Raw genomic sequence first — 27,235 nt, forward strand, 5'->3', positions numbered from 1 at the left:
TAACACTTACTTTGCAGACCCAGTATGCTAGGTGCCTCATGCTGACTGGCTTTTTGCTTTAGAAGTCTGGCTGGGAGTCCTGAATTAAATAAATGCATTAACAATAATTCCTTTCAACAAAAAGAGCAAAAATAGGAGGGTTACCTCAGGATAATGAGACAGGGTATTCATCTGTCACAAATCAACAGCACAGCGTGGTTTATCAGTGTGCACTGCAGAGATGCATAGTTCAGGGAGGCCTTGCTGCCAGCTCTCTGGGCTCCCAGTAAGACCCACAGTGACCTGTGCTTTTCATATTTGAGTTCAGATTTTTAGAAAAGAGCCTTTTCTTCACATGGGTGGCTTGAGATACTTTTATTCAGCATCAAGCTGCGCATCTCGGAAATCCAGATAAATGGCATCTGAGTTTCCTGTAAAATCAAAGACCAAATGTTAATACATACAAACTCACTGACCTATGTCTAATACCTGGCTCTTCCTAACACCCACGTACCTGGTCATCCAGGTAAACTGCCTCAGACCACAGCAGCAACTCGATGGAGGCCTGGATGTTAGGAGAACACAGTGCTTAAGAAGACTAGACTCTCTTTTACAGATAAGCAGTGAAGTATTTACAAATGAAATGACATAATATATATAGGATTTGCTTCAAAACAACCCAGCAATGGAGGAGGCATTGAAAGTAAAGAAAAATCAGGATCAGCCATGAGTTGGTAAAATCGCTGAATCTGGACGACGGTTCATGTAGGTTAACTGTGCTATTCTCTCTACTTTTGTTTGAAAATGGATTTTTTTCCTTTTTTATTTTAGTTTAATTTTATTTTTTAATTGAAGTAGAGTTGATTTACATGAAAATGTTTTTAATGAAAAGTTAAAAATAAGCACTGGCCTCTGGAGTCAGATCACCTGCTGTTTACCAGCTAGGATGCCCTTGACAAGACTCCGTCTGTATCCATTTATTCATATGTCAAATGGGAATAATTAATAAACACCAATACTGTTACAGTTACTATGGCTGTGTGACAGCTTGCCCCCAAATGAAATACAGTGACGTCTGTTTTGCCCATGAACCTGCAACTTGGCTGGGACTCGGTGGGGACAGCCCACCCTGGTTCCACGTATTACCCCGTGGGGGTGGCTCAAAGGCAGGCTCTCATGCCTGGCTACTGGCTGAGACCTTATGTCTGGTTCATTGGCTATTGTGGGCCAGAAAACACTCAAGTGGCCCCTCAAATGGCCTGGGCTTTCTCACACAGAGTGGCCGGGTTCCAGGGCAGCCTTCGGAAAGAGCCTTGGAAGTCACATGGCATCAACCTGCCACAGTCCATTGGCCAGAGCAGCCACAAGCTTGCCCAGGTTCGAGCAGAAGGGGCACAGACAGGGAATGTCTTGACGGGAGCAGAAGGTTCTGGAAGACACGGGGAATCAGAAATACTGCTCTGACCATTTTGAGACAATACAAACTTCCACCTCAGCTGAGTCTGAGCAGCCAGTGCCCACCTACTGTCCTGACCTCCTTATGTCCCCACCACCCACCCTGTAGCTCAGCTTTGTCCCCAAGGGGCTGACCTACCTCTTGGAGTGGCACAGAGTGCAAACGGCAGTGGCTTGTCCTCGTGGGTCATGAGATCATTTTAGCAGTTTTTGTTTTTGTTTTGTAAACGAAAGAAAAATGGGAACTATTAGCCTGCCTCACTGACTGACCGTTTCAAAGGCCATGGGCTCCGTGTGACTGGGGCTGCACTAGGTGGTGAGGCCCTGCGTTGGCTGAAGCTGTATATGGACAACCTGCCTTTGGGAGGATGCCTTTCCCGCAAACACCAAGTTCACACTCACCTCCCTCCTCTGCGGATTTTTCCACGCCCAGCTGGGAACAAACTGTCTCCCTGATGCTTTTCTTTGGTTTGTTTTGTCTTTGTGAAGACCATGGGCTTGCATTTGGATCTTCTGGCTTCCAGCACGCGGCTGTGGCACCCTGGTCGGCTGCCTACCCTGTGTTCAGCTTCCCCTGGAAAATCAGGATCCCGTCTTCTAAGGATTCCCCGGAAGAATTAATGCACCAAGGGCCTGGCACAAAGCCGCATTCCAGGGCCTCGTGCAGGGTCCAGCGTCTGGAAGTGGGGCTCCATCGAACCGTTTGGTGCTCTCAGCACGCCCAGACCCTGCCTGCCTTCCTTCCGGGGGGGCCCCCTCTCTGCCCGCCTCCTTCTCCTGACCTCCCTTCCCCCGGCCCCTGCCCCCAACCTAGCCCTTAGACGATCTCGCCGCCCCCCACCCCGGCCCCTCGCCGTGTCTCTCCATAGCATTTATCACAATCCGCAATTCTTGGCCTAAGGGCCCTAGGGTGTTAGGCCCGCCCCTCCATACCCCGCAGAGCGCCGGCACGTAGTTGGCGCCCCACAAATTTGCGGGGGTGAACAAACGGACGGAAGTCGGCGCGGCCGCTGAATGAGGGCGCGCGCAAGGGGCCGCAGGGCCCGGGCCAGCGTTGGGGGACGCGGCCAGGTCGGGGTGGGTCTGCAGGAGAGGGTAGCCTCCGTGTGGGAGGGGTCCTCAGGGGCAGGGGCCGGCAGGGGGCGCGCGCGGGGCGGGGCGGGGCTGCACCTGTGCTGCGGGGCCAGGGAAGGAGAACGGGGTGGGGGGTGGGGGGGGGAAACAGGGCCCCGGAGCAGCTGCGCGCCCCGCCCCGCGGGCTCCTCCCCGCCGCCGCGGCCCCCCGGCTGCTGCCCCAATGCGCTGCGCCGGGAGCCGGGGCCGAGTCGCCGCCGCAGCTGCAGGGGCGCCCGGGCCGGGTGACGACGCCGCCGCGTGCGCCCCTCCCAGGCCCTGCCGGCCGCATGGAGCCCCCGGAGGGCGCCAGCCCGGGAGGTGAGTGCGGCCCCAGCCCCCGGGAGCCCACGAGCTGCGCCTTCCCCGCAGCGGCCCGCAGCCCCTTCCCCCTGGGCCCACACATCGGCCACGCCCCGGGGCCGTGAAGACCCACCGGCAGCTCCGAGTCCCCCTGCGCCGGGCCGAAGCGGGGGGAGCCTAGTGCGCCGCTCCCGGGAAGACGAGCGGGGACACCGCCCGGAACGGCCCCCGCGCTGGGCGGGGGGCGCACGGACCGCGTCCCCGCCCCCTCGTCCTCCGCGCTCCCGACCCAGGCAGCGGTGCCTGGCGCGCTCTTGAGTGGTTGGCCCGGAGCTTGGTCCTGAGCCCCCTCCCAGCGGAGCCGGGGATCTGGAAGATGGGGCGTGCCAGGGCCAGAGTCGGGATCCAGGTCAGCGAGGCGTGGGGGGGATGCTGCCCTCCTAGCTGCGCGTCTGCTTTGTTCGGCCCAGCCGAGCCTCCCTGGGGGTAGGGCGAGGAGGCCGCGGCCGGGATCCTCGGGGCACCAGGCTGAGATAGGGGCTCGGAGCGGGGGTGGGGGGGGCACCTGGCTCCGACTGCGAGGGCTCCCACGCCGGCAGGGGTTGCTGGCTGCCGGGGCGAGGCCCAGGAGCTTACACATCTGGGAGGGCAGGTGTGCACGTAGTGACCCCTCCTCACGGCCCCTGCCAGCTGTCGGGACGGTAGAGATGTACCGGGGGTCTCTCCCCATGGAGTCTGGCCCTACTCTGGCCCTGGCCTGGTGGGAGGGAAACCTTTCCTAGGACAGGTTCCTAGGAACCTCCCAGAACCTTTCAGGAGGGGTTTCCTGTGCCATCGGAACTTGGATGCAAACTGCCGGGCTCCTCCACCCACCCGGCCAGGCCCCAGATGCACCCGGGGTTCCCTGGAGGTCCCATACCAGGGAGCCACTCCCTGACCACATAGGGGCCCGCTGGGGGTCCCCTAGCCACACCAGTGGCCTGCTCCGGAGACCAAAATGCTGGCCCTGGAGGTGTTCTGAAGCAGTGGGTCCACCTACTGCTCTGTCTGCAGGGTGAGTTGGGCAGGTGCATTCCAGACGGCTGTCTAGGGGCCCACGTCACGCGCCCTCCGAGCACCACCAGGGACACTCAGGGGCTAGTGGGTGTGGGTTTTCTTTGTTTTGTCGTTTGTGGGAGGGACCCAGCTTTTTCCTCTCATTGGCAGTACGAGGACCCCAGGGCTTCCGGGTGGCGGCTTTGCGAGGATTTGATGGGGCAGGTTTGGAGATCAAGGGCTGGTGATGCCGGCAAAGCAGCCAGGCCCCTCTGAGCTCCGTGTCCCCTTCTCTCAGTGGAGGCCCCCCCTTGCCTGCACAGAGAGGGAGCAGAGGGCAGGCCTGAGGGAGGGGAGCTTAACGACCCTTCAGTTTCGGAACATCACTTACTGGAGCCCCAGAGACCTAACTCATTCAGTACTCAGACATGTTATTTACCAGGAAGCTCCTCTGTGCAGGCACCGTGGTGGGGCTGGGCCACAGCAGCGGGAGGTGGGCTTCACACGCTTCTTACCCCGTAGCCATGTCCTGCCCACATGGGGGCATCACGCGTGGGTAGCTGTGACTGTCATTTTCTGAGTTCGCTGACTTTTTTGGAACTTACTCTGGAGAGAGGGGCACACACACAAGTAGAGAGAACAGTATGGTAAAGCGCCCCCCCCGGCCCCTCACCCCGTGCCACCTGCCGGCTGCTCACCCACCTGCACCCACCTTCCTTCAGTAGTCATTTGTAGCCAATCTAGACATATTGTTTCATCCTTAAGTATCTCTGAAGTTACCTCTAAAAGGTAAGGTTTTTATAATTAAAACAGCATTTTTGCACCTAAACGAATTAACAGTAATTTCTTAATATCAAAGGGCACAGACATGGAGGGGAGAGGATGGGGTGTGCTTCTCGAAGGTGCCTTTGGGAGCCCAAGTCTCTAGCCCACCTACCTCCAAGTCTGTCTGACTGGGAGACAGAGAGGCCTGGGCCCTGCCCTGCGGGGGCTGAGCCTAGATGGGGCCCAGCCGGCATTCTCAAAATGCTCCAAGGAGGAGCACCGACTCCAGGGACAGAGGCTGGGGAAATGGGGGACGCCGCCCATCCCTCCCTCCCTGCAGCCATGCTGGTTTGTATGCTATTCACTCATTCACTTCATTACTTCACTCATTCGTGTTGGGTATGTGCAGTGCACCTCCTCCATGCTTGGGGCAAAGCCCTGGGCACACAGCAGGGAACCTGAGATTTGGGCCAAGTTCTTGGCACGAATGTGCTGGAAAATAGGTCAGCAGCGTAGCACCGGGTAACGCTATCATATCCGTTCATACCAGGCCCTGGGCCCCCAGTTCCAGTCTCCCCACGCGGGTGCTGCTTCCCCAGGGCAGGGCAGCAGGCCCCCTGCAGGGGCCAAGGGCTTCACTCCCTCACTGGGGGCTCTGCCAGGCTGCTGGCCCACTGCTGACCCTGGGGCATCAGAAACACCGCTCACCTTTGCCCTGGCCTGGGCAACCCTGGGGTCTGCTGAACCCACCCAGCCTACGGCTTGGCCCGGCTGCCAAGGACCCCTGCCCTTGTGCCTGCCTGTGTGATCGGTCACTCCGCTTCACACCCCAGGAAGCGCAGGGGGTCTCACTCGTGAAGAGCTTCTCCCTTCTTCCTACAAGGGCTTATCGAGAGGGTATCAGACAGACCCAGGTGATTCCTAGCACAGCCGCTTAGTGACTCTGGGGTGGGGTCCTGGGCTCATTCATTCAACCAGCATTTATGGTGCACCTGCTGTGCACGAGGACCAAGCAAAGGTCCTGCTTCCTTCACATCCTTCCAGCCAAAAGATCAGTGTCCTTGACGCCAAAAGTTGCATCTTCTGCTTTTTCTTCCTCCCTTGCACAGCTTTGACACAGGCTAGGACACCAGGATTTACAAAATAAAGACCAGACAACTGCCAAAGGGAGATGAAAAGAATAAAAAAGTAGACATAAGGTGACTTTAAAAGTTCACCGCTACCATTTTCCATTGGCTCTGTGACACCATCGACTAGATGGTGTGCTGTTTCAGGGATGCTGAAATTTGATAAAATGTGCTTCTTACAATGAGTACAAAAGGCCACTGTGCCTGTAGGGGCTGGAGGTCTGTCCTGGGCTGTCTGGGACCCCTGGATCCTAGGATCTATAATGAGGCGTATCTGCATACCCAGCCCCCTGACCCAAGGCCGGATGGGGAAGGAGGTCCTGCTTCCTTGCCCTGTCCCCATCTCAGCACCTGTGGACTGCCCCCTTCCCACCTGGACTGCAACCCATCCCATAAACATGCAGGTAGAGGCTGTCCCACTCAGCTCGGGACCCTCCCAGCTCACTCAGAGAGCAGCCAGAGGTGTCCCCCCACTGGTGTCCCCCGCCCTCACCCACCCCGGCCATTCCTCAGAGGCAGCCACGCTCCCCTCAGGGCCTTTGATGGTGCTGTCTCCCCAGCTATCACCCCGCTCCCACCCTCCTTCAGACCTGTCCCCAAAGCGGGACCACAACCCCCAGGGCTCCCCAGCCCTGCCCCACCTCAAGAGGGCAGGAATCACCTATTTTGTTCATCCGAGTCCCGTTCAGGAATCTGCCGGATGCACAGGTGAAGAGCGCTTTCTTTTCTAGATAAGGTGAGAGAGGGCCATTATGAGCAGAGACCCCCACCTCTGCCCCACCTTTTATGCTAAGTCCCCTTCCACCTGGTCAGGGCCTAGCTTCCCTGTGGGCTCAAGGTCAGGGTCTCCCCTCCCTCTGCTGGCCGGCAGGTGGTGGCTGAGAGCTCCCGCTCAACAAGCTGAAGCCCTCGGTGTTACTGGACAAGACTCCCTGTCCCTTCCTCGTAGCTGGTTGTGACGTTAGCTGAAAAACATATTGCTGGAACTCTGCCTGGCACAGAAAACCATGAGCCACTGTCATTCTTCTTGTTACTAACCCAGAGCCACCTGCCCCATCGGGAGGCTCCAGAGAAATGGCAGCACCTAGCCGGGCCCCCAGCCGGCCAGTCACCCCCCACGATGGGACACACGTGGAAGCAGAGTGAGACACTCAAGGCATGCGTGCACCCTTGGGGAGGGGGACCCGGGCCGCCGGGCCACCCCACCTTGAGGAAGCAGAACGCTCCTGCAGAGCAAAGGTCCCCAAGGGCTTCCTGGGCCTTCGACCCTCAGCAGGGATTCTGATGTTCTGGAGAGGTTCCCGGCCCACCCCAGCTCCCGTGCCCTCTGGTCGGGAAGGTGTCCTTGCTGGGCTGGGCGGGCCGGGACACCAGGGAGCGTAACCCTATCCTCCAAGGATGCTCAGACACCACGTTCCAAATGCGGCAGCAAGGTGGAAACCAGATCCGCAGCCCCAGTCCAGTGGGCCAGCCCTGGGCCCTGAGTGATGACACAGCACAGGGCAGAGCCAGGCAGGCCCCACCACTCAGCAGGCCCACCTCCCCTCAGCCACACTTCCCAGGGAGCGGTTCCCTCCTAGAAGCCAGGGGCGACCCCAGCCAGCTCTGCAGCTGCAAATCCCACCCAGCCGGGGACCCTCCAGACCCACGCGGCCCACCGGGCTGCTGGCCACACAGGCCAACCCCTCACTGGCAGCTGTCGGCACTGGGACCCCCTGCTGGCCCCCCCCTTGGCAGCTGCTCCTGTGGCTTTGTCCACACCCAGCTCTCGGCGCTGGACCCCTGGGACGGGCGGCCACACTGCTGAGGGAGCGGGAGGGCATTCTTCACTCTTTACTGAGCAGCGGTTCAGCTGGGGGTCCCCCAGCTGTCGGGGGAGGGGGGCTCAGGAGAGAGCAGCAGTGGGGACACCAGGGAGCTAAGGGGTCCCGTTGCCTCAGGGCACGTGCCTGCCAGATGACTGGGACCCCTGGCCGTGTGGGGCAGAGGGCCCTGGAACACTCCAGAGGAGCTGGTAGGAGGTGTGGACGGAGCAGTGTCTGCCCTGGTGACAGCAAGCATTCCGTGGGGTGGAGGGCCCGCCCCCGGGTGGCACAGTCTCCACCAAGCAGATCCCCGAGAGTCCTCGCCTCTCACCCGACAAAAAATAACATGAAATGAGCCGTTACATAAAAACAAGAATTGCATAGAAAAAACCCTGGAGTAACATTCCCAGTCCGGAGGCATGGTCGGTGGAGAGGGGTGGCTGTGTCCACCGTCCGGGAATCATTTTATGTGAGAACGTGTTATGTGGATTCAAACACAACATGGGACAGACAGGTGGGCTGGGGCCATTCTGGATTAAAGGGCGCCAAAGGGCAAGGAAATGCACAACCGCCCACCCGACCGTAGGCTGGACCAGAAAGTAGAGACCGGTGACAGTATTGGTGTCTTGGGGTCTCCGACAGGACCAACAAGTGTCCCCGTGAGACCTGTGGTCATTCCTGCTCAAGTAATCAGGGCAAAGGGTCTGGAAATCAGGGTTACGGGGAACGGCAGCGTCCTCGGAGAAGCCCTCTGCCCCTCGTCGGGCTTCCTGACCCAAGGTCACCCCTGGCCACTGTGGTCACTGCCCAGAGCCTCAAGGGAGGGCTCGATGGGCCAGGTTCTCAAGTCCTCCCAGCCTGCGTCCTGGGGGTGGCGGTGGGAGACCGCAGTCCCCTCCCGGGTAACGCCTTCTCTGTTGCAGGGGTAGTTAAGGAGGTCGAGGTGCCAAGGGCTGCCCTGGGCACCCCCGTTCCTGGGACGGGGACCAGCAGCCACTCACCTGTGGCCGAGGAGGAGGTGGGCGTCCCAGTACCGGCACCGGGTCTCCTGCAGGTCACAGAGAGGCGGCGTAAGTACAGCCCACCTGTCCTGGCGTGCTCCCTTGGACCAGGGGCGGGTCCCTGGGCCTCAGGTGCGCCCCGGGGAGCAGGCGCCGGGGATGGGTCAGCCCCACCTCGTTCCATCGCACTGGCCTTCACCTGGCCCCGCTGACGCGCCCCTCTGCCCCCAGAGCCCCTGAGCAGCGTCTCCTCCCTGGAGGTGCACTTCGACCTCCTGGACCTCACCGAGCTGACTGACATGTCCGACCAGGAGCTGGCCGAGGTCTTTGCCGACTCGGATGACGAGAACCTGGCCAGCGACTCACCCGCAGGTGGGGCTGCTGCCGGGGTCTGGAGGGGGTTGCGGGAGGTCCTGGGGCCTCAGGCCACCCAGCACTGCTCCCTGGAGACCCATTTTGGAAAATGATTTCCTTCCTGGCGCGTGTTTAAGTGTTTGCGGACATGGCACCACTTCTGCACTTCACACGCCTATCTGCCGGCTCTAAGGGATTTTTCTACCCCTCCTTAATTTCACTTTTCAAATGCCAACATAAGGCCACAGCCACAGTCCCACTGAAAGCAGATTTCACTACTTGGGTTTAATCCCAAGTAGGCAGAGCACAAAGTGGGTGGTGTTCACCAGTCCTGGCTCCTCCTCAGCTCAGTTCCCAGGAAGCGCTGGAGCCCGCAGGCCGCAGAAACGGCACAGGAGCCACCGCGGTTATGGGGGCCCAGGGACCGTCCCCCCTCCCGGCTCACTGCCCATGCAGGCGGGGGTGGGGGGAGGGAGTGGGTGGCACCTGCTCCGGGCCAGACTCACCCCCAGGGCGGGCGCCTCAGCTGCACGGGGACCCTCCTGGGGACAACAGGAAAGCCCCTGGCCAGGCTGCACCCAGACCCACGTGTATACATTGCTGGTGCCCAGGGGACCCCAACGTGTGGCCCGATGCCGTGCTGGAGGCACACACGGGCCCAGCCCAGTAGCTGAAGGAGTGACCTGGGACCCCAAGCCACACTGACCCCAGCCCGCGTTCCCACCAGGCCTGCACCCGCTGCCCAGGGCCGGCTGTCTGCGCTCCCCCTCCTGGACACGCACCAGGGCCGAGCAGAACCGTGAGAAGCAGCCCTTCGGCGACCCCGAGCGGCAGCCTGCCGTTGTGGACACGTTTCTCACCGTGGAGAGGCCCAAGAAGGACTAGGCCGGCTGGCCCGGGGCCGAGGCGGGGCAGGTCCGGGCAGCCGTGGCCCCGTGGACGCTGCCCGCCCCACGTGGCGCCTCCGCATAAGCACAGCCCAGTGGCCTTACGTCCAGCTCTTCCTGGTCGCTGGATCAGGGACCAGGCCCAGGGATGAGACGAGACTTCTGTCCGTAGGAATGGCGTTCTCGTCTGTCACCAGACTCGCGGGTAGGGGTGCAGTGAGCAGGGATCTGCCCGTGAGAGGCGCTCTGCAGCCCCCCGGGGGGCTCGGGGTTCCAGTCTTGAACGGCAGTGCCAAGCTCCAGCCCGCGGGACACCTGCTGCCCTAACCGCCTGATTCCAACCCTGCGCCCCTCCTGCCGCCCGGGAAGTGTCGACACCAGAGCCCCCAAACCCTAACACCCTGCTTGTCGTGGTCCCTGCCTGAGAGCCAGACCCACCTCCTGAGCTCGGAACACCAAATATGTCACGACTGCCTCAGATCGCCGGGCAGGGCAGGGGCAGGCGAGGTTCGCCCTCGCCCCGTCCTTGCCATGACAGCCCCTGCGGCCCACCAGACACACGCACACAGGCACGCACACACGTGCAGCAGCCCGAGGGGCGTGGGGACGTGAGGGGACCTGGGCACAGTGCCTGGCCCCCATTTCAGGGGCGCCAGGCTCGGCTGCTCCAGACGCTTACATACTAAGGGACGGAACCGGCTTCCAGTCAGACAGCGAGTCCAAGAACACTTTTAAAATAAACGTGTAAGCTTGCTTTTAGTCCCCAAGGCCTCCTGCCCTGACCCCTTCTCCACTGAAACATTTCTGGGGAAGGAAAACAGGCCTGGGCACATGCTGGGCCCACTGGGCGTGGCTACAGCACGTCCCGCCAGGAAAAGGGTCGCCCTGTGCACCAGGAGGGGCACGTGAGGGGCAGCACCACGGAGGTGTCTTCCGGACACGACCAAGAATTTCACGTAAAAGGGATCCCGTGAGGGCAGCCGCGCCCCCCGCCCCCCAGGTCTTCCCCCGCGCCGAGTTCCCACCTTCTTGCTAGGCTTCTGCAGATCGCATTTCCAAACAGCAGGATTAAAACGGCACCCTGTCCTAAGTCTCGCTGACCAGTCTCTTCCTTTCCAGCTGATGTGGGAGCTCAGGCGTGCGGGCCGGGGGTGGCTGCTCTAGGGGCCTCCAGGAGCTCCGCGCTCTGGTCCTCTCCCAGCTAAAGCCACTGGGGGTTCCACTGTGACACACCCTGGGCTCTTATTTGGGTCACGTTTCAGGGCCAAGCGCCCTGGCTCTCGAGGCGTTAAAGAAGCGAAGACCCTGCCCCCACAAGCCCAGGCTGGAAGAGGCAGAGGTACTCCCGAGAGGCTCTCCCCAGCCTGGGGCAGGTTCCGGGGGAGGCAGCCGCCAGGTAGGGTCCGGTCCGCCCGTGAGCAGAAGACCAAGGACGAAGCCTAAACCCTGACCGTTTTAACCACCATGAGATGCAGCCCGCGTGCCCCGTGCCTGGCGGTTCCTCCTGTGGGGTGAGCCTCCCTAATCCGAGATCCTTGGCCAGGCCTCGGCCCAGGTGGGGCGATGGCCCAGACGGGGTGCGAGGTGAAGGGGGGCTGAGGAGACTGGAGGGGGTGCAGCGTGGGGCACGCAGGCACGGGTGCTGTCACCAGGGGGGTGCCCTGGACCCGGGGAGGGGTGCACCCAGTCTCCCAAGGAACAGACCCCCAGGCTCAGGACAACGTGGGTCCTTCCTGGGGTCAAGGAGAGAGCACCCCACCTCCATCAGAAGGAGCCCCAGGACAGGCCCCTGCAGGACGCCAAGCAGCTCAACACACGGAGGCTGAGTGTTCAAGGCTGCGTCACAGGGCGAGCCCCGGAGATCTCAGAAATTCAGCAATACACATTTCACAAACGACAAGGTTGGAAGTGTTTGTCCCAAGTTGGAAACTCTATTTTTGAGGCAAACATACCAAACCATTTGGAAAATTTCATCCCCGAGGCCCAGCGTGTGGCCACGGCCGGGACAGCAGCGGCGGGCACGTGGGGCGGTGCCCCTGCTCTCACAGCCCGCGTCGCCCACCCCAAGGCCGCAGCTGCTGCTACCGTCACAAGTCTGACAACTCCGACGCCCTGGCCGTGCTCTGGGGACCCGCGGGGCCATTTCCACTCACCCCGACTCCCCGGGGGCTGGGCCCTGGTCTCGCTCCAGGACCAACCGGGGAATGGAAGGCTCAGCCCTAGAGCTTAGCTACGACCCCCGGTGGCTGTCCTACCACGTGGAGCAACCCAGAGCCCCCTCTCCTGGACCCTAACAACACGGGCCACAAGGAACGCAGCTTCCCGGAGACGCACGGTTGGCAAGGCCCCGACCCTGAGAACAGGGGTGGCTCCACTGGGGTACCCCCCCAGACACCCCGCCTGTGGAAGTGGCGAGGCCCCTCCACGAAGACTCACTGGTCTTCCACCCCGCTGACCGCTGCTCGCTTGGCGCCCGGCTAGTATTCTCCTTTCCTCAATTCTGAACCTCACCAGACCTTGAGGATTTCTGAACTGGGCCAAAAGCCCCCTCTCCGTCTCTCCCCAGGGCAGGTGAGGTGACCAGCACCGATGTCCCCCCACTGGGCAGCTGTCCCCAGCAGATGAGCCCACCACCCACCTTGGGGGAGGCCCAGGGGGTCCTACACGCAGGCCCCCAGGGGGCAGGTGAGTTTCAGCCACTGCCCTCCCCCCGACTCGGGAACAGGGTCCCAGCCCCCACCTCGGTGGAAGGGCACGTTCTGGGAGCTGGAATCCCCGTGGGCTCAGAGGACCCTGACCTGAAAACACCCATTTGTGATTATCACGCGTTTTAATTTGCTCTCTGGAGATTCTGGAGGCTGCTCTCCTGCATGGGGCACTCCGTGCCGCCCTCCTCCGGCCCCCGGCGCCAGCCCTTCAGCCCCTTGGGAAGGGACGTGTCCTCCTCCAGGCCACCCGTGCCCTCCACGAGCTTGTCGTAGGTGGTCTTCTCCACGAAGGGTCGGGGCCCAAGCAGCTCCACCACGTCGGCCCACTCCAGCACCTCCCTGTCCAGCAGCCGCCTGCCCACCTGCACACCGGGCCACGTGAGGCAGTCCGATCGGCGCCCTGTAGGGCCCCCGTCCCGACCCTGGGGACGGGCCGGCCCCACTCGCCTTGTCCACCCGCTCCCGGCAGCGCATCAGCAGGTCCAGGGTGCGCGCGTGCGCAGAGCTGACCAGCCGCCGAGCCTCCTGGTCGATGAACTGGGCCGTGGCCTCGCTGTACGGCTTCTCCACCTGCGCCTCGCCAGGCTGGGAGAGGTCGAAGGACACCTGGCCCAGCTTCTCGCTCATCCCGAACTGCACAATCTGGGGCAGGCGAGGGGCGGGCGTGAGCCTGGCGGACGGTGCCCTGAGCCCCCTTCCCAGCCCCCACGGCCACCGCCTTACCTGGGCGTACGCACTCTGGGTGACCTTCCTCAGGTCGTCCTGGGCCCCGTGGTGATCTGCCTGAAGAACAGCTGCTCGGCCACGCGGCCACCCAGCATGGCGCACATGCGGTCGAAGAGCTGCTCCCGCGCGTACAGGTACTGCTCCCTGGGCAGGCACTGGGCGTAGCCGAGCCCCTTGCCCCGGGGGATGATGGACACTTGCCAGATACAGCAGACGCACCCTGTTACCCCCAGGGTCCCCGGGCATCCCGGAGGAGGAGAGGAAACCCTGGGCCCCAGCGCTGACAGGTCACCCCAAGGATGAACACAGAAACCCCCTCTGTCCCGCCGTCCCAGGAAGCTGTGGAGGAGCCGTCAGGGGAAAGTTTAGAGTGAGGTGAGTTTAACATGGAACCTCCAGACCCCTCCTGGAACCAGCACCCCCCTCTCTGCCCACCCACCCCTCAAGGAATCTTGTAACAAATTCTAGACCATTACATCCTCAAAGAGTGAAGAGGGCCGCCACCTGGAATGCACCGTGCCCACACAGCACCCCCGGGAGGGGAGTGGGCCCTGAACCACACCGCAGATGCGCAGGGGGAGGGCCAACCTTGAGCAGGGGGTCTGCGTGCTCCAGAAACCAGCCCACCACCGCGTGGCCAGCCTCATGGTAGGCCACCGTCATCTTCTCGCTGGGTTGCAGGGCCTGCGTCTTCTTCTCGAGACCTGCAAGTCAAGTTCGTGGCAAGAGGCAGAGGACAAACGGACAGCGGAGAGGTGGGCGCCAAGGCCCCATTCTGCACTGTGGGCATGTTGGGGGCCAGTCAGGGCCTCCGTCCACCCAGGACAGCCTGTCCGCTCCACGCACACTGCTCAGGCCTGCTGGGCGCCTGTCCCCCCATACCAGACGCTACACTGCCTTCTGCTCTGCCGAAGCCCCACCCCACCGTGCAAGCGGCAGGTGCCTTTGCGGGCCCGTGTGTAGCCAAGGGGGTGAGCTACTCTCTGTGGCTTGACTGGCAGTGAGGCGGGACGCAGGGAGACCAGGAGCATTCTCTACGCCGCCTACACCCAGTCGCAGGCAGGGAACAGGGCACAGAGAAGGCACCACGACCCGCGTGAGCTCACCTTCAGGGCTGGTCAGCTCAGCGGCGCCCCCAGGACAGCGTCAAGCAGCTGCGGCGACTGCCTTGGGTTACTGACACTTGTCTGTGCATGCCACACTTCAATAAGACGTGAAGCAAAGACAAAGCAGCCCTGCCAACCTGCTGTCTGGAGACGGGCTGGCTCTCACAGCTGTGGGGCGGGATCATGAAGGACAGCTGCTGGCCGCACGGACACCTCCCTGACCTCCGTCCACGGGAGGGCACTTGGGAGACCTCTGCCCCACGCTGAAGCTTCCCAAGGAAGCACGCAAAAAACCTGCCTCTCAGCCACGGGCAGAACCCGAACCTGGGTCTGAAGCAGCGCCCTGGGGGTTACGTCTCTCTGAAATTCTAAATGTTGCTCGAGTAAGAGCACGAAAGCCACTGGCAGATCCCAAGTCCCAGACTTTGGTCTGGAAAACTGTCCACGGCTGCAGCTCACTGAAGTGAAGCTGGGGCCCCAGGGTGGGCCCGCTGTGGGTCAGAGCTGGAAACCGCCCCTCAGCACTGCCCGGCTCGCCTCCGATGACCCTCTCAACCGCCTGCTCCAAGAGCTTCTCCCGGACCAAAGGACTCAAGTGGCGGGCGGCGATCAGGGGCGCTTCACTGCAAACATTAGAAATAGCAGCACCCGACCCGGAAAAGGAGAAACAGTCCCATCAGTGCCCCAGGGCGGGCTGTTAGAGGAAAATCTCCAGCAGAGGGACCAGAGCTAAACTAGGTCAAGGACTTGAAGGAAATGGGACCTGCCCTGTCAGTCACCGTTGCTTTCAGCCAGTATTTTGGTTGAACAATTTACTGAGGTATGATTTATTTAACGTAAAATCTATCCGTTTTAAGTGTACATTTCAAAGACTTTTAGTAAATTTATCAAGATGTGCGACCATTGCCCTGATCTCATTTCAGACATTTCCATCACGGATGTGACGTATGTGGCTAATTCCTGTACACATGCCCAGCCGACCACTAACCTACTTTCTATCTCTATGGATTTGCCTCTTTTGGACGTTTCACATAAATGGAATCACACGACACGTGGACTTTTGTGTGTGCTTCTTTCACTCGGCACGGCATTTTCACGTTCATCTGCTACCGTAGCGTGTATATTGGTATTTCGTTCCTTTTCACAGCTGAATGAGGTTCCATCACATGCACAGTCGCCCCGAGGCCTCCACAGGAGATGGCAAACTCCACGGACGCTCAAGTCCCTGATATAACGTGGCCAGTAGAGCTGGCCCTCTGTACCCACTCCACACACACCCATCCATCCAGTCACGCACCGCTGGACACTGGGGTGCCCTCTACCTCTCAGCTATTATGAATTACGTTGCTGTGAACATCTGTGTAAAGCCTTTTTGTGAACAAATGTTTTCAATCCTCTTTGATACCGAGGAGTGGAACTGGGGTCATACGGTAACTGTATTTCACTGCTTGAAGAACTGCCAGGTGGATCCCCATGGCCACACTATCTTACATCCGCACCAGCACCATGCGAGCACGGCCGTCTCCCTACACCCCTGGCAACTCATCCATCTGCCTTTTATGGCCATCCTGGTAGGTGTGAGGTGATGTCATACTGTGGTTTTCATATGCATTTTCCTAATATCACTGGGCACCTTTTTATGTGCTTTCTGGCCATCTGTATACCTTCTTTGGAAAAATGTTCAAATCCTTTTCCCGTTTTTAAATTGGGTTCCTTAAATATTTTGGATTATAAACCCCTACCAGATGCATAATCTCCAAATAGTTTCTTCCATTCTGTGGGCTGTCTTCTCACCACCTCAATAATGTCCCTTGACGCACAAAAGATTTTAATTTTGAAAAAATCTAATTTGTTTTCTCACTTGTTGCTTGTGCTTTAAGAAACCATTGCCAAATCCAAGGTCACAGAGATTTGCTTTTAAGACCTTTATAGGGCCTCCCTGGTGGCGCAGTGGTTGAGAGTCCGCCTGCCGATGCAGGGGATACGGGTTCGTGCCCCGGTCCGGGAGGATCCCATATGCCGCGGAGCGGCTGGGCCCGTGGGCCATGGCCGCTGGGCCTGCGCGTCCGGAGCCTGTGCTCCGCAGCGGGAGAGGCCACAACAGTGAGAGGCCCGCATACCGCAAAAAATAAATAAATAAATAAAATAAAATAAAATAAAATAAAAAGACCTTTATAGTTCTAGCTCCACAGTTTAGGTCTCTTAGCCATTTTGACTCGACCACTGCATGTGGTCTAAGGTCTAGCTTCGTCCTTTTGCTTGTGGACACCGTTGACCCAGCGCATTTGATTGAACAAACTGTTCTTTCCCCATCAAATGGTCTTCACACCTTTGACAAAAACAACTGACCAAGGACTTCCCTGGTGGCACAGTGGTTAAGAATCCACCTGCCAATGCAGGGGACATGGTTTCGAGTCCCGGTCTGGGAAGATTCCACATGCTGCGGAGCGACTAAGCCCGTGCGCCACAACTACCGAGCCTACGCTCTACAGCCCGCGAGCCACAACTACTGAAGCCTGTGCGCCTAGAGCCCGTGCTCCACAACAAGAGAAGCCACCGCAATGAGAAGCCCGCGCACCGCAACGAAGAGTAGCCCCCGCTCGCCGCAAGTAGAGAAAGCCCGCGTGCAACGAAGACCTAACGCGCCAAAAATAAATGAATAAAATAAATTTAAAACAACAACAACTGACCGAGATGCACAAGTGCACATCTAGGCTCTCAGCTCTACTCCAGTGGTCTACGCCCACCCTTGCGCCAGCAGCCCCACTCTGTTGACTGGGGCTCTGTAGTCAGTGCTGCATTAGGGAGGTGTGTCCTCCATCTCTGCTCTGCACAGGCTGTGCTGGCTCTTCAGTCCCCTGGCAGCTCCACAGGAAGGTTAGAACCAGTTTTTCCCTTTCCAGCTTTAACAATGTACAAAGGTTCTGTTCCTACACAGCCCCGCCCACCTTCACAGGTTACTTTTTTTTTACGTCGTGTGCCCATGAACACAGACATGTCTTTATGGGTTTAAGCACCTGCCCTTTAAATCATAAAGAGAAAACAGAGGAGCTGCAAACCAAAAACACACAGGATGCTGGCCTTTACGTTTACCTATGCAGTTCCCTTTCCCAGGGCTATTTCCCCACACAGCTTTGAGTCACTGGCCAGCACCCTTTCATTTCAGCCCAAAGGACTCCAGCATTTCCTGGAGGGCAGGTTTAAATATAATAAGTTCCCTCAACTTCAAAAAACAATCTAGCAATGCCTTTATTTCTCCTCCCCTATTGAAGAACAGTTTTGCCAGATCCGCTGCCTTCTGGCCTCATGGTCTCCAAGAAGAATCGGTTGTTAGCCTTACTGAAGACCCGGCCCCACTAGGTGTCCCTTCTGTCTGGTTGGCTTCAACAGTCTCTCGTTATCTCTGACCAACGTGGATTACACTGTATCTCAGTGTGGACGTCTTGGAGTTTATTCAGTTTCTTGGACGTGTAGACTCAGGTCTGTCATCCAATTTGGGAAGTGCTGAACCATGACCCCTTCAATGGGCAGCATGCCAAGGGGACGAGGCATCACCACCCTATGTTCCCGGGGTGGCAGGAGTTCAAAGAGGCAGAAGCCAGCCTTGGGGCTAATCATCTCTGAGGCCTCCGATATGTCCATCAGACTCCAAAGTTCTAAAGACAAGGGTAGCACATGCCAGGAGCAAGTGGCACAACCAGACACCACCCACCGACGACACGCCCAGACCCGCACGGCCCAGCTGGCCACACTCACCCATGAAGCCTGGAGTGAGGGCCGCAAGCTTCCTCGCCAGGGCGTCCTTGCTGAGGCTCTCGTCCAACTTGAGTGGACGCAGGTGGACCCTGAAGATGGACGACCTGCCTCTGATGTCGGGGGGCCTAACAGAGAGAGAGGCACTGAGGGTCAGGGCGGGGCCACCTGCAGCCACTTCACTGCAAGGGCCCTCCCCTGCGTGTCTGTGCTGCACACTCGGCTGTCTGACCTGGGCCAGGGAGCTCCCCGCGGCAGAAACGACCCACAGGTCACGTACGTTCAGCTCTTCAACACATCAGAGAACTTCCTGACCGTGGAGCTTCTGGTCCACGCAAATCCATCCCAGGACAGGGACCCAACCACAAGCAACTTCTGGCCGCCCTGGCAGCACGGGGTCCGTGCGGACTCAAGTCCTAAACTCCCAGGATCTCCTCACCGGCGGCAAGGGCCAGGGTCACAAAAGTAAAAGCTGAGGGATCTGGGCTTCCCTGGTGGCGCAGTGGTCGGGAGTCCGCCTGAGGGATCCAAGTCTGTCACCTTGCTCCCACCTGCAGGGACTGCAGTGACCTTCCCCCAGTCCCCAGTACACCTGTTCTTCCCAAAGTGGGGGGCGCCCACGTACCTCCACCGTTTCACAACACTGTATTAACGGCTTTAGGACCCCGATCAAAATCTCCTCCAAAGACACAGCTAAAGATCTAACCAAACTTTTAACCCAAAGGAGCGAAGAGCCAAGCCTCAGCACCCAGGCAACCAGCACACTCACCAATGTAAATCTGACGGTCAAACCGGCCGGGCCGTGTCAGGGCCAGGTCAAGGAGGTCGCGGCGGTTGGTGCTGGCCAGCACCATGACGCTTGTGGTAGAGCTGAACCCTGGACATGAGAGAAGCAGGTGAGCCCAAGGAGGGGGCCCAGGCAGCAGGGGTCTCTCCTCTTCCCAGGGCTCCTCCCCTGCGCAGCTGGTGCCGTCTTCCCAGGACCCCTGCCGCCCACCCTGGAAGCCCCACGCTGGGCCTGCTTCTCCTGCGGGCCCACAGCCCACTGCACAGGCTGCTCAGTGTGGGGCGGACACTCACGCCCAGGGCTAGCTCTGATTCGTCTCAGAAGGCAACCAGTGGCTCTGGTCCCCGCGGCCCCCAATGCTGACTGAGGCGCACATGCACTGGTGGGTAACCAGACCTTCCTCAGGCCACGGACGCCCATCCTAATTCATTACTGGTCTATTACGGCCAGCCTCTGACACCACACGGCAAGCTGCAGGGGCCAGGCAGAGCCTCCACCGTCGGGGCCCTGGGCCACTGCGGAGACCTGCCTCCATCCAGGCCCTGGACAGCTTGCTGGGCTCAGGGAGCCCGACTGGAAGGCAGGTGGGGCGGCGAGGGCCTGAGCTCACCCAGCACTCATCTGCAGAAAGGCCTGCTCACGGGGGCCCTCGCCCACCTCTGGGACCTGGGATTCAGGACCGCCCCGATAAGAGGGGCTCCCTGCGCCTCAACTGTGCGTGCAGACGTGTGGTTTCTGCGAAGCACCTGCCTTGCTCCTGGGAGGCTGGGATCGTGGCACATGCTGGGCAGAGGCTGCCACGTGACCAGCCCCCAGGGGAAACCCCACTCCCGAGTGTCACCCAGCCCGTTGCCAGGGAAGGAGCTGCATCCTGTGACTCCAGGGCTCCAGAGACCGTGGCCGGCTTCCCTGGCCACCAGGCTCCTGCTCCCTGGGATTCTGCTGTATCCTGTCACTGCACTCAACCGTGGTCCTGAATCCAACTAAACACGGAGTCCTCCAGGCGAATCACCAAACCCTGGGTCCTGTCGGGGACCCCAACACACCTCCAAAGCCAAAGTGAGGACAAGACCTGCCAAAGGTCCAACGAAAGCTTCTCCAAATTTGGAAACTAATAAGAACGCCTAGACTCTTCCCGCGAAGCTTCGGCAGGGCTGCTGGGCTGTCACGTTGAGCTGGGACCTCCCCGAGTCAGAGGCCAGCGTGGAAGGAGCCTGGGTGTCGGCCCGTCCTGCGCTGAGCTCTGAGGGCAGCTTCCTGCACCGTGTGTGCCGAAAACAGCCTTCCTCAAAAGAGAGCAAGCAGGGGTTCTCGCCCGGGGAGGTCCCGCACACAGGAAGGCCTGGCGGACAGTCGTGCAGCCGCTCACCGTCCATCTCCACGAGCAGCTGGTTCAGGGGTTCTCCTGCTCGCCCTGGTCCCCAAAGTGCCCACGGCCGCGATTCCTGCCAATCGCGTCAATCTCTTCAATGAATAAGACACAGGGAGCATTTTTTCGGGCCATTGCAAACACGTCATGGACCTGAAACAGGAGTCCACGCAGGGTCTGCTTTGCCACTGGTACCAACACAGGACTAAAGCGCTCACCAAGCTGAGCCCTCGCCTCTGGAACTCGACTCTCATCTCAGCTGCTCTGCCTGCCCGCCCGGCTCCCGCTGCACATCTGCACTCTGCGCCTGTTGCCAGGGTCCCACACAAAGCCCAGGGCAAGGACAAGGGCGCAACCACCTACCCGAGCTGGACCGACGCCGACAAACATTTCCAGGAACTCGGACCCATTCACGGTGATGAAGGGCACGCTGGCGTCCCCCGCAGTCGCCCTGGCGAGAAGCGTTTTGCCGGTAGCAGGAGGACCAGTGAGCATGGCTCCCTGAAACAGAAAGGCAATGCCTGGTTCTGAAAGGGCACAGATGGGGCCGAGGAGAAAGTCACGTTCTACTGAACAGGCGTTTTCTAGGCCTGCTCCACGCGGGTCGGCTGAGGTTTGCTTTCGGTGTGATACTTTCTGCTTGTAAAATGAACGCACGTTCACCATGAAACGTTCAAACGCTGCAGACATGGGAAAGCCCCCCACACCCCCAGTACAGCCGAGCAGGTTATTTCTTTAGGCAACCCTCCCAGGGCAGAGCTCGCTGGATCTCGCGGTCTGATGTTTAATGGTCTTTGCCAAACTGCCCTGTGAAACACACCAACTCACACCAGGACAAACAAGAGCGCACGCCCCAGACCTGGTCACGTGATTCTGTCCAGCGCGCCCACCGGCAGCTGTGAAGGCGGCCCCTGTGTGTGGTCACTGGCACCTGTGCTTCCTGATCGACAACCTGCCTTTTTCTACGCTTACTTAAGGTTGAAATTCACAATTCACGCCCCAGAAACACAGCTCAGTGTTCCTTCCGGGCTTACCATTACGCCTGAGAAACGAGGAGAGATTTAAGTGGGGCTCACATTGCTCCACTTGTAGTCGAGGGTGTGGGTTAATATCTACTTATTTCAGAGGAGACTCTAAGGTTGTTTTTTTAAGTCTTTAAGGACAAAAATAAAATACATAAAGGGAGGGAGGAGGGAGCCACAAAACTCAAAACCACAAGGCGTCAGGGCCCCACGTCCCCGTGAATGTGGATTCACAGAGGGTCTCCTCAAGGCAGGGGTCATGGGACCCAGGGTGCCTTCTGTGCCCCCCACACCTGACTTTCCAGCCAGCTCTCACCAGGTGGTCAAACAGAAGCACAAACCTCCTGCCCACAAAGCCCCAGCGGTCAGTCATGCTCTCCTGTTGTTCAGGGCACTCTGGGGGAAGCACGGGGCCACCAGGAAGGTCCATGCGGTGAGCACTGTCCACCCGAGAGCTCGTAGCCTGGTCCAGGGCCCAGGGATGCCTCGAGGGATCTGTGAATCTATTCTATGTGAGACGCAAACCTTTCTGGGAAAAGGACTCACAGCTTCAGCCGGGCCCTCGATAGGGCGACACCCAGAGACACCTGCAGGTAGACGGAGCGGCCAGAATCACCGTAGCTCCACTTCCTCTGCACAGCACCCCAACCTGCGTCCACACCGCACACCTGTCCCACTACTGGGTCGTGGGCTTCCCGAGAGACAGCTGCATCTGATCCCAAACCCATTTACGAGAGTTGTACTTGATGGTTTTTTCTTTTTCTTTTTTTTTTTTTTGGCCATGCTACGCAGCTTGCAGAATCTTAGTTTCCCAACCAGGGATTAAACCCGGGCCATGGGAAGGAAAGCCCCAAGTCCTAACCACTAGACCGCCAGGGAATTCCGTGTACTTATTTTAATTATATACTTTGATAATAAGTAAAGAAAGTTGTTTCTTTGAAAACAAAGTTGAAGGCTTTAGATGATAAAGTAATAAAGGCAAACTGTTAAAGAAAAATGCTGCCAAATTGAATGGATAGAAAACTAAAAGAGTAAGAAAAAGTCATAAAAATATAGGATCCTGCACTCAGACTGCTTCTACGTTCTCAGTTCATTTTAAAGAAACAAAACTATAGACATTAAGTGCTTTGTGCAGGATATTTGACAGAGAATTTGATCACTGGGGCCAAACTCAAAGGAAGGCCTGTGCTCTAAACGAGACACCACACCAACAAAGATGTATGTTTGTGCTTGAAGGTGAAATAAACACACTCCAGGTGGGCGTGCACTGTCCCTATGATTCCAGTTTTATAGTTTCAAACAGCTGATCAGATAAGAGGATTTCCACTCCCCACTGTGATTAACAAGACGCAGCATCATTACCACAAGCTACACGGTCCCAGCTCTGTCCACAGTGAACCAGGGCGAAGCTCAGAGCATCACCATGTTTTCTCAAATCAGTACCTTTGGAATTTTGGCCCCGAGGTCCTGATACTGCTTGGGATTCTTCAGGAAATTCACAAACTGCATGACCTCCAACTTGGCTTCTTCGCAACCAGCCACGTCCGCAAAGCACACGCCGACGGTGTTCTTCATGATCTTCTTGGCTGTGGTCTCGCCAACGGTAAAGAGGCCCCTTCCTCACCTGCCACGCCCAGCCCCCATCGGGCCCCTCCTCGCGACATAGAGGAGGATTCCGATCAGGGGAAAGGTGGGCACCAGGCTTCGCAAGAAAGACCTAGAAAGTCCAAGAAAACCATCTGTCACGTTCCCTTGAGAGACAGGCCAGAAACACTGCCTCCAGGCCGTGAACAGTGGACGGCTCCAGAACTTGGTTTTGCTACACAAAAGGGAACAGTTTGCTTTTTAATGTGCCAACCTGTATATGCAGCTTCCCCCATCCACGCACACCTACCTGCTCAATTTCACCTGTGGGTGAAATCGAGTTTCACCCCTCCAGACCCAGCACGGCCTCCCCACAGCGGAGCCCTTCCCAGCCCACTGCACACAGTCCTCAGGCTGCCTAGCTAAACATTTCCCTGATCAATTCTTTCCTCCATAAAAACCGAGCCAACAAATTTATCTTCCACCACAGACACCGTGACTATTGGAGAACACCTGTAACACGCCTGAGCGGGCACAGCAGGAAGCGCCGCGTGGCCAGTACCGGGCCCAGCTGCACCCACTCACCCATCGCTCTCGGTGGTGTAGACCACAGCCGTCTGCCCCGGGACCTCGATGCCCAGCTCCCAGTGGGTGGTCTCCAGGTTGCGCTCGAAGGTGTCCACGCTGCTGATGTTGAACCACACAAACTTCTGCAGAGACCAAGGTGCCAGGCGCTGTAGGGGGTGCCCCCCACAGCCGCCGCCCCTCCCCAGCACCTCTCCCAGCAAAGCCCAGAGCAGCTCTCACAGGCCACCTGTCCTGGCCCCAAACCACAGGCTTAGGGTTGAGGTCAAAGTATAAATGCCCATTGACAGCTGACGTCGCCTTCCTCTGTCATTTTATTCTTCCCCCTTCCAGATCTCAGCTGGCAGCTGTCATGTGTTACTTGGCAAAACTGAAGCACAGTTATAGCTTTATGAGGGTCCTGCGCTACTTGGAAGACTGTTCCTGTCGTGTCACCAAAACAAACGAGCACAAGTGGGTGCTGGAAAGTGAAACCAGGGAAGGCATTTCTCTAAAAAAACAGAAAACTATACCTTTTTTTTGGCCGCGAGGCTTGCAGGATCTTAGTTCCCCAACCAGGGATTGAACCTGCGCCCTTGGCAGGGAGAGCTCAGAGTCCTAACCACTGGACCACGAGGGAATTCCCAGAAAACTACACCTTACGCTGAAACCAAAATCTACATCTAGGACACCGGCCTTGAACCCAGCCCTCACCTCAGACGATGTCCCAGGGGCAGTAATAACACGCACAAACTGTTCACGACTTCCAGCCGGTCCACCTAGAAAAGAGACGACCAGTCAGAAGAGCTGAGGTCCCAGGCAGGACACGACATAGCAACCCTGGGCCTCTTCCTCAGACGAGCCTCACACACATGGGCCGCGCCACTCTCCGAGGGCAGCTCACACTCCGCAGGACAGGTCTTGGTTTTGTTTCCTACTAACGTGGACAATTTTAGCCTGGGATTATTTTAATAAACAGGAACCAGTGCAAGAAGAGGGATTAAAATGTGGCACATCTGAGCACTAAGCCTCCAAACTGGCTTAAAAATCCCGAAGGAGGGAAGTTCCCTGGTGGCCTAGTGGTTAGGATTCCGGGCTTTGCAGGTTCGATCCCTGGTCGGACAGCAGGCACCACAAGAAAACAGTGCCGACGAGAATGAAAGTGCAGCCCCAAGGACTGCTAGCTGCTGTTGCCTAAACAGCCTGCTGCCCAGAAGGCGCACGCCCTCTGGGGAACTTCGGACACAGTCTGCTGTCAACACCACCATAACCACTGGAAACACCACAGCTCCTCCTGGAAACAACGGGAAGACTGAGGATTGCACGGCAAGAACACGACCGAGTGTGGAACCTCGCCACCACCCGACTCCTGCACACGCCTGAAACACAGCTGAAACCACGGCAGACAGGACTCCAGCTGACTGTCCGCCCTGGCTTCTCTGCCAACACACGGAGCCCCAGCCAGCCAGGCCCCACCAGCTCTCAGGTTCATGGAGGCGAGGGCATGGTGCATCCTCCCTGCCCTGCGGGACCCCTGCCCAGCTGACCCCTCCCACTTCCCCCAGCGTGGAGCACCACTGCTGGAGTGTGCAACGGGACAGTCAGACGGAGGGTGTAAAAGAGGGAGCAGCTCCGCTTTCAGACCGGCCAGGAGGATCACAACAAAAGGCCAGCCTGGGTTAGCAGATGGTGATTTCTTTCTTTATACTTTTATTTATTTCCCCAAAGTTTTTTGCAGCAAGCATGTATTACATTTGTAATCAGGAAAAAAAGCAATGCTGTTTTAAAATGAAGATTGCTGGGACTTCCCTGGTGGTCCAGTGGTTAAGACGCTGCACTCCCAATGCAGGGGGCCTGAGTTCGATCCCAGGTCAGGGAACTAGATCCCACATGCATGCCACAACTAAGAGTTCACATGCCACAACTAAGAAGCCCATGTGCTGCAATTAAGGACCCCACGTGCCACAACCAAATAAATAAATAAATATATATATATATATATACATATTAAAAAAAGAAACAAAATGTACATACATTTAAAAAAAAAATCCCCCAGAAACCGAAGACTGCAACTGAGGTTTTGGAATATTGTAGTTTTTTGTTCCCAAACAACCCCTTCACAAAAGAACGTCTGTTCCAGGCCAGGGACCTCTGTGCATAAGATGACTTGTTTCTGTGACACCTGAAGATATTATCAGGGGATCTCCTCAGACAGCTCAGGTGGGGCTGGGAGAGGATGCAGCCCTCACGTTCACGTGCTGGACTCTCCCAGCTTACGTGAAAGTTCCCCCGAGTGAGCGGGACCTGGTCCTCGTCTAACTGAGCCAGACGAGAGTCGGGCCCCACCAGGCACTGCAGGAGCTGAGCGCAGGGCTGCGTCAGGTGGGCTGGGGAGGGAACACGTCGCCCTTACGTGTTCCAGGCCGTTTTGGAACAACCATGTCTCTGTAAGCCACGTCAGACGTCAAGGAAACTCTGGAACCTGTCCCAAATGCAGGCACAGGACGCTGGTCTCACCCCACCCTCACCCCGCCCAGACCACACTTACAGGGGCAAGTCCTTAGTGGAGAGGGGCTGCAGCAGCCTTTCCCCCATTACACAGGGAGCATCGCCCCCAGCCTGAGGACAGAAGACAACACAGGCCCCAGCCACAGACCTGGTGGAAAACAAGAACTCCTTATGACATCACCACACAGAGGGAAAGCCCAACCTTCATCGTGCGCTGTTCAGGGCAACAGGGAAGCAAGGCCTCTGTGCTTGGGGAAGTTTACACTCCAGCCTGAGCATCCCGCAGGACAAGCCGGGGGGACTCTGCTGGTGTGAGTCAGAGTCCAGCGCTGACAGCGCCGGCTCTGCCCCGTCCAGGGCCAGCCAGCAGGGCAGGGGCGCCCTAAGAGGAGGAAAGCTCTCAATCCAATTCGAGAATGAAGTGTAAAGATAAACAAACAGAACCAAGTGTCAGAAGCCAAAGCTAATGCAAGATGAGTCGGGCCGTGATGTTAAAGAGACGTCCGGGGCTTCCCTGGTGGCGCAATGGTTGAGAGTCCGCCTGCCAATGCAGGGGACGCGGGTTCGTGCCCCGGTCCGGGAGGATCCCACATGCCGCGGAGTGGCTGGGCCCGTGAGCCATGGCCGCTGAGCCTGCGCGTCCAGAGCCTGTGCTCCGCAATGGGAGAGGCCACAGCAGTGAGAGGCCCACGTACCGGAAAAAAAAAAAAAAAAAAAGAGACGTCCACCCAGCGAGCACGGGCGTGGGCGTGGGGCGGCGCAGTTACTGGCGAAAGGAAAGCCGCGCGCGTCTGCACCCCGAGGCTGACCGGCCACCTTCACCCCAAGCAGGCAGTGTGTGAGTCCCTCACCAGACCTCTCGCCAGGTAATACTGCATGAAGTGCTTCCAGGTGATTTCCTTCCGAGGATCTCGGAAACAGAAGTAGAGAAATCTCATAGCAACACCTGACCCCAGAACGGCCAGACTGCGGAAATCCTTGTCACCCAGGGAACCTCTCCCTGTGGAAAAATAGAACACAGACACATGTTACAGGTAAATGAGGGTGCTTCTTGCATGAAAACGGCCATTTCCTTTCACAGACGTGGGAGAGGTCGCCCAGACCCTCCCTCCTGACCCCGCTCCCTGCGGCCTCCATGTGCAAGGCCAAACCTGCCCACTGCCCGCATCGGAGACCACAGCAGCGCTGCAGCTCCCTGGGCCACCCCGGAGAAGCAGCCAGCATCCCTGAGGCGATCGCTTCTCTGGGTCTTTAAAAATTCAGATGGAAATCTCCGCGGTTTTA

At 58.4% G+C, this 27,235-nt stretch overlaps 3 protein-coding genes across 3 annotated transcripts; 1 reads left to right on the forward strand and 2 right to left on the reverse strand.

The window, feature by feature from the left end:
* Positions 1 to 2,837: 2,837 nt before the first annotated feature.
* On the forward strand, positions 2,838 to 10,044 carry DBNDD1 (dysbindin domain containing 1; the record flags this gene model as incomplete). Its single annotated transcript, XM_081216648.1, has 4 exons — positions 2,838 to 2,868; positions 8,506 to 8,652; positions 8,815 to 8,955; positions 9,665 to 10,044. 4 exons carry the CDS (start codon positions 2,838 to 2,840, stop codon positions 9,820 to 9,822), a joined length of 477 nt encoding a protein of 158 aa, XP_081072774.1. The 3' UTR covers positions 9,823 to 10,044.
* A 1,727-nt stretch (positions 10,045 to 11,771) lies between these two features.
* LOC308606527 (mitochondrial inner membrane m-AAA protease component AFG3L1-like) lies at positions 11,772 to 18,971 on the reverse strand (the record flags this gene model as incomplete). Its single annotated transcript, XM_081217465.1, is given in 8 exon segments — positions 11,772 to 13,174; positions 13,256 to 13,299; positions 13,302 to 13,611; positions 13,847 to 13,962; positions 14,824 to 14,987; positions 18,063 to 18,245; positions 18,557 to 18,608; positions 18,887 to 18,971. Coding segments are annotated over 8 exon segments (1,521 nt in total). The 3' UTR covers positions 11,772 to 12,607.
* On the reverse strand, positions 14,873 to 22,915 carry LOC308606129 (mitochondrial inner membrane m-AAA protease component AFG3L1-like). The gene is made up of 7 exons (XM_081216651.1): positions 22,739 to 22,915; positions 20,637 to 20,774; positions 20,274 to 20,426; positions 18,887 to 18,994; positions 18,121 to 18,245; positions 16,535 to 18,020; positions 14,873 to 16,288 (listed from the first exon to the last, which is right to left on the reverse strand). Exons 1-3 carry the CDS (start codon positions 22,868 to 22,870, stop codon positions 20,298 to 20,300), a joined length of 399 nt encoding a protein of 132 aa, XP_081072777.1. The 5' UTR covers positions 22,871 to 22,915; the 3' UTR covers positions 14,873 to 16,288; positions 16,535 to 18,020; positions 18,121 to 18,245; positions 18,887 to 18,994; positions 20,274 to 20,297.
* Between the last annotated feature and the right edge of the window lie 4,320 nt (positions 22,916 to 27,235).

This window comes from Mesoplodon bidens (genome assembly GCF_964165515.1).
Source record: "Mesoplodon bidens genome assembly, chromosome: 18".
NCBI classification, from domain to species: Eukaryota; Metazoa; Chordata; class Mammalia; order Artiodactyla; family Ziphiidae; genus Mesoplodon; species Mesoplodon bidens.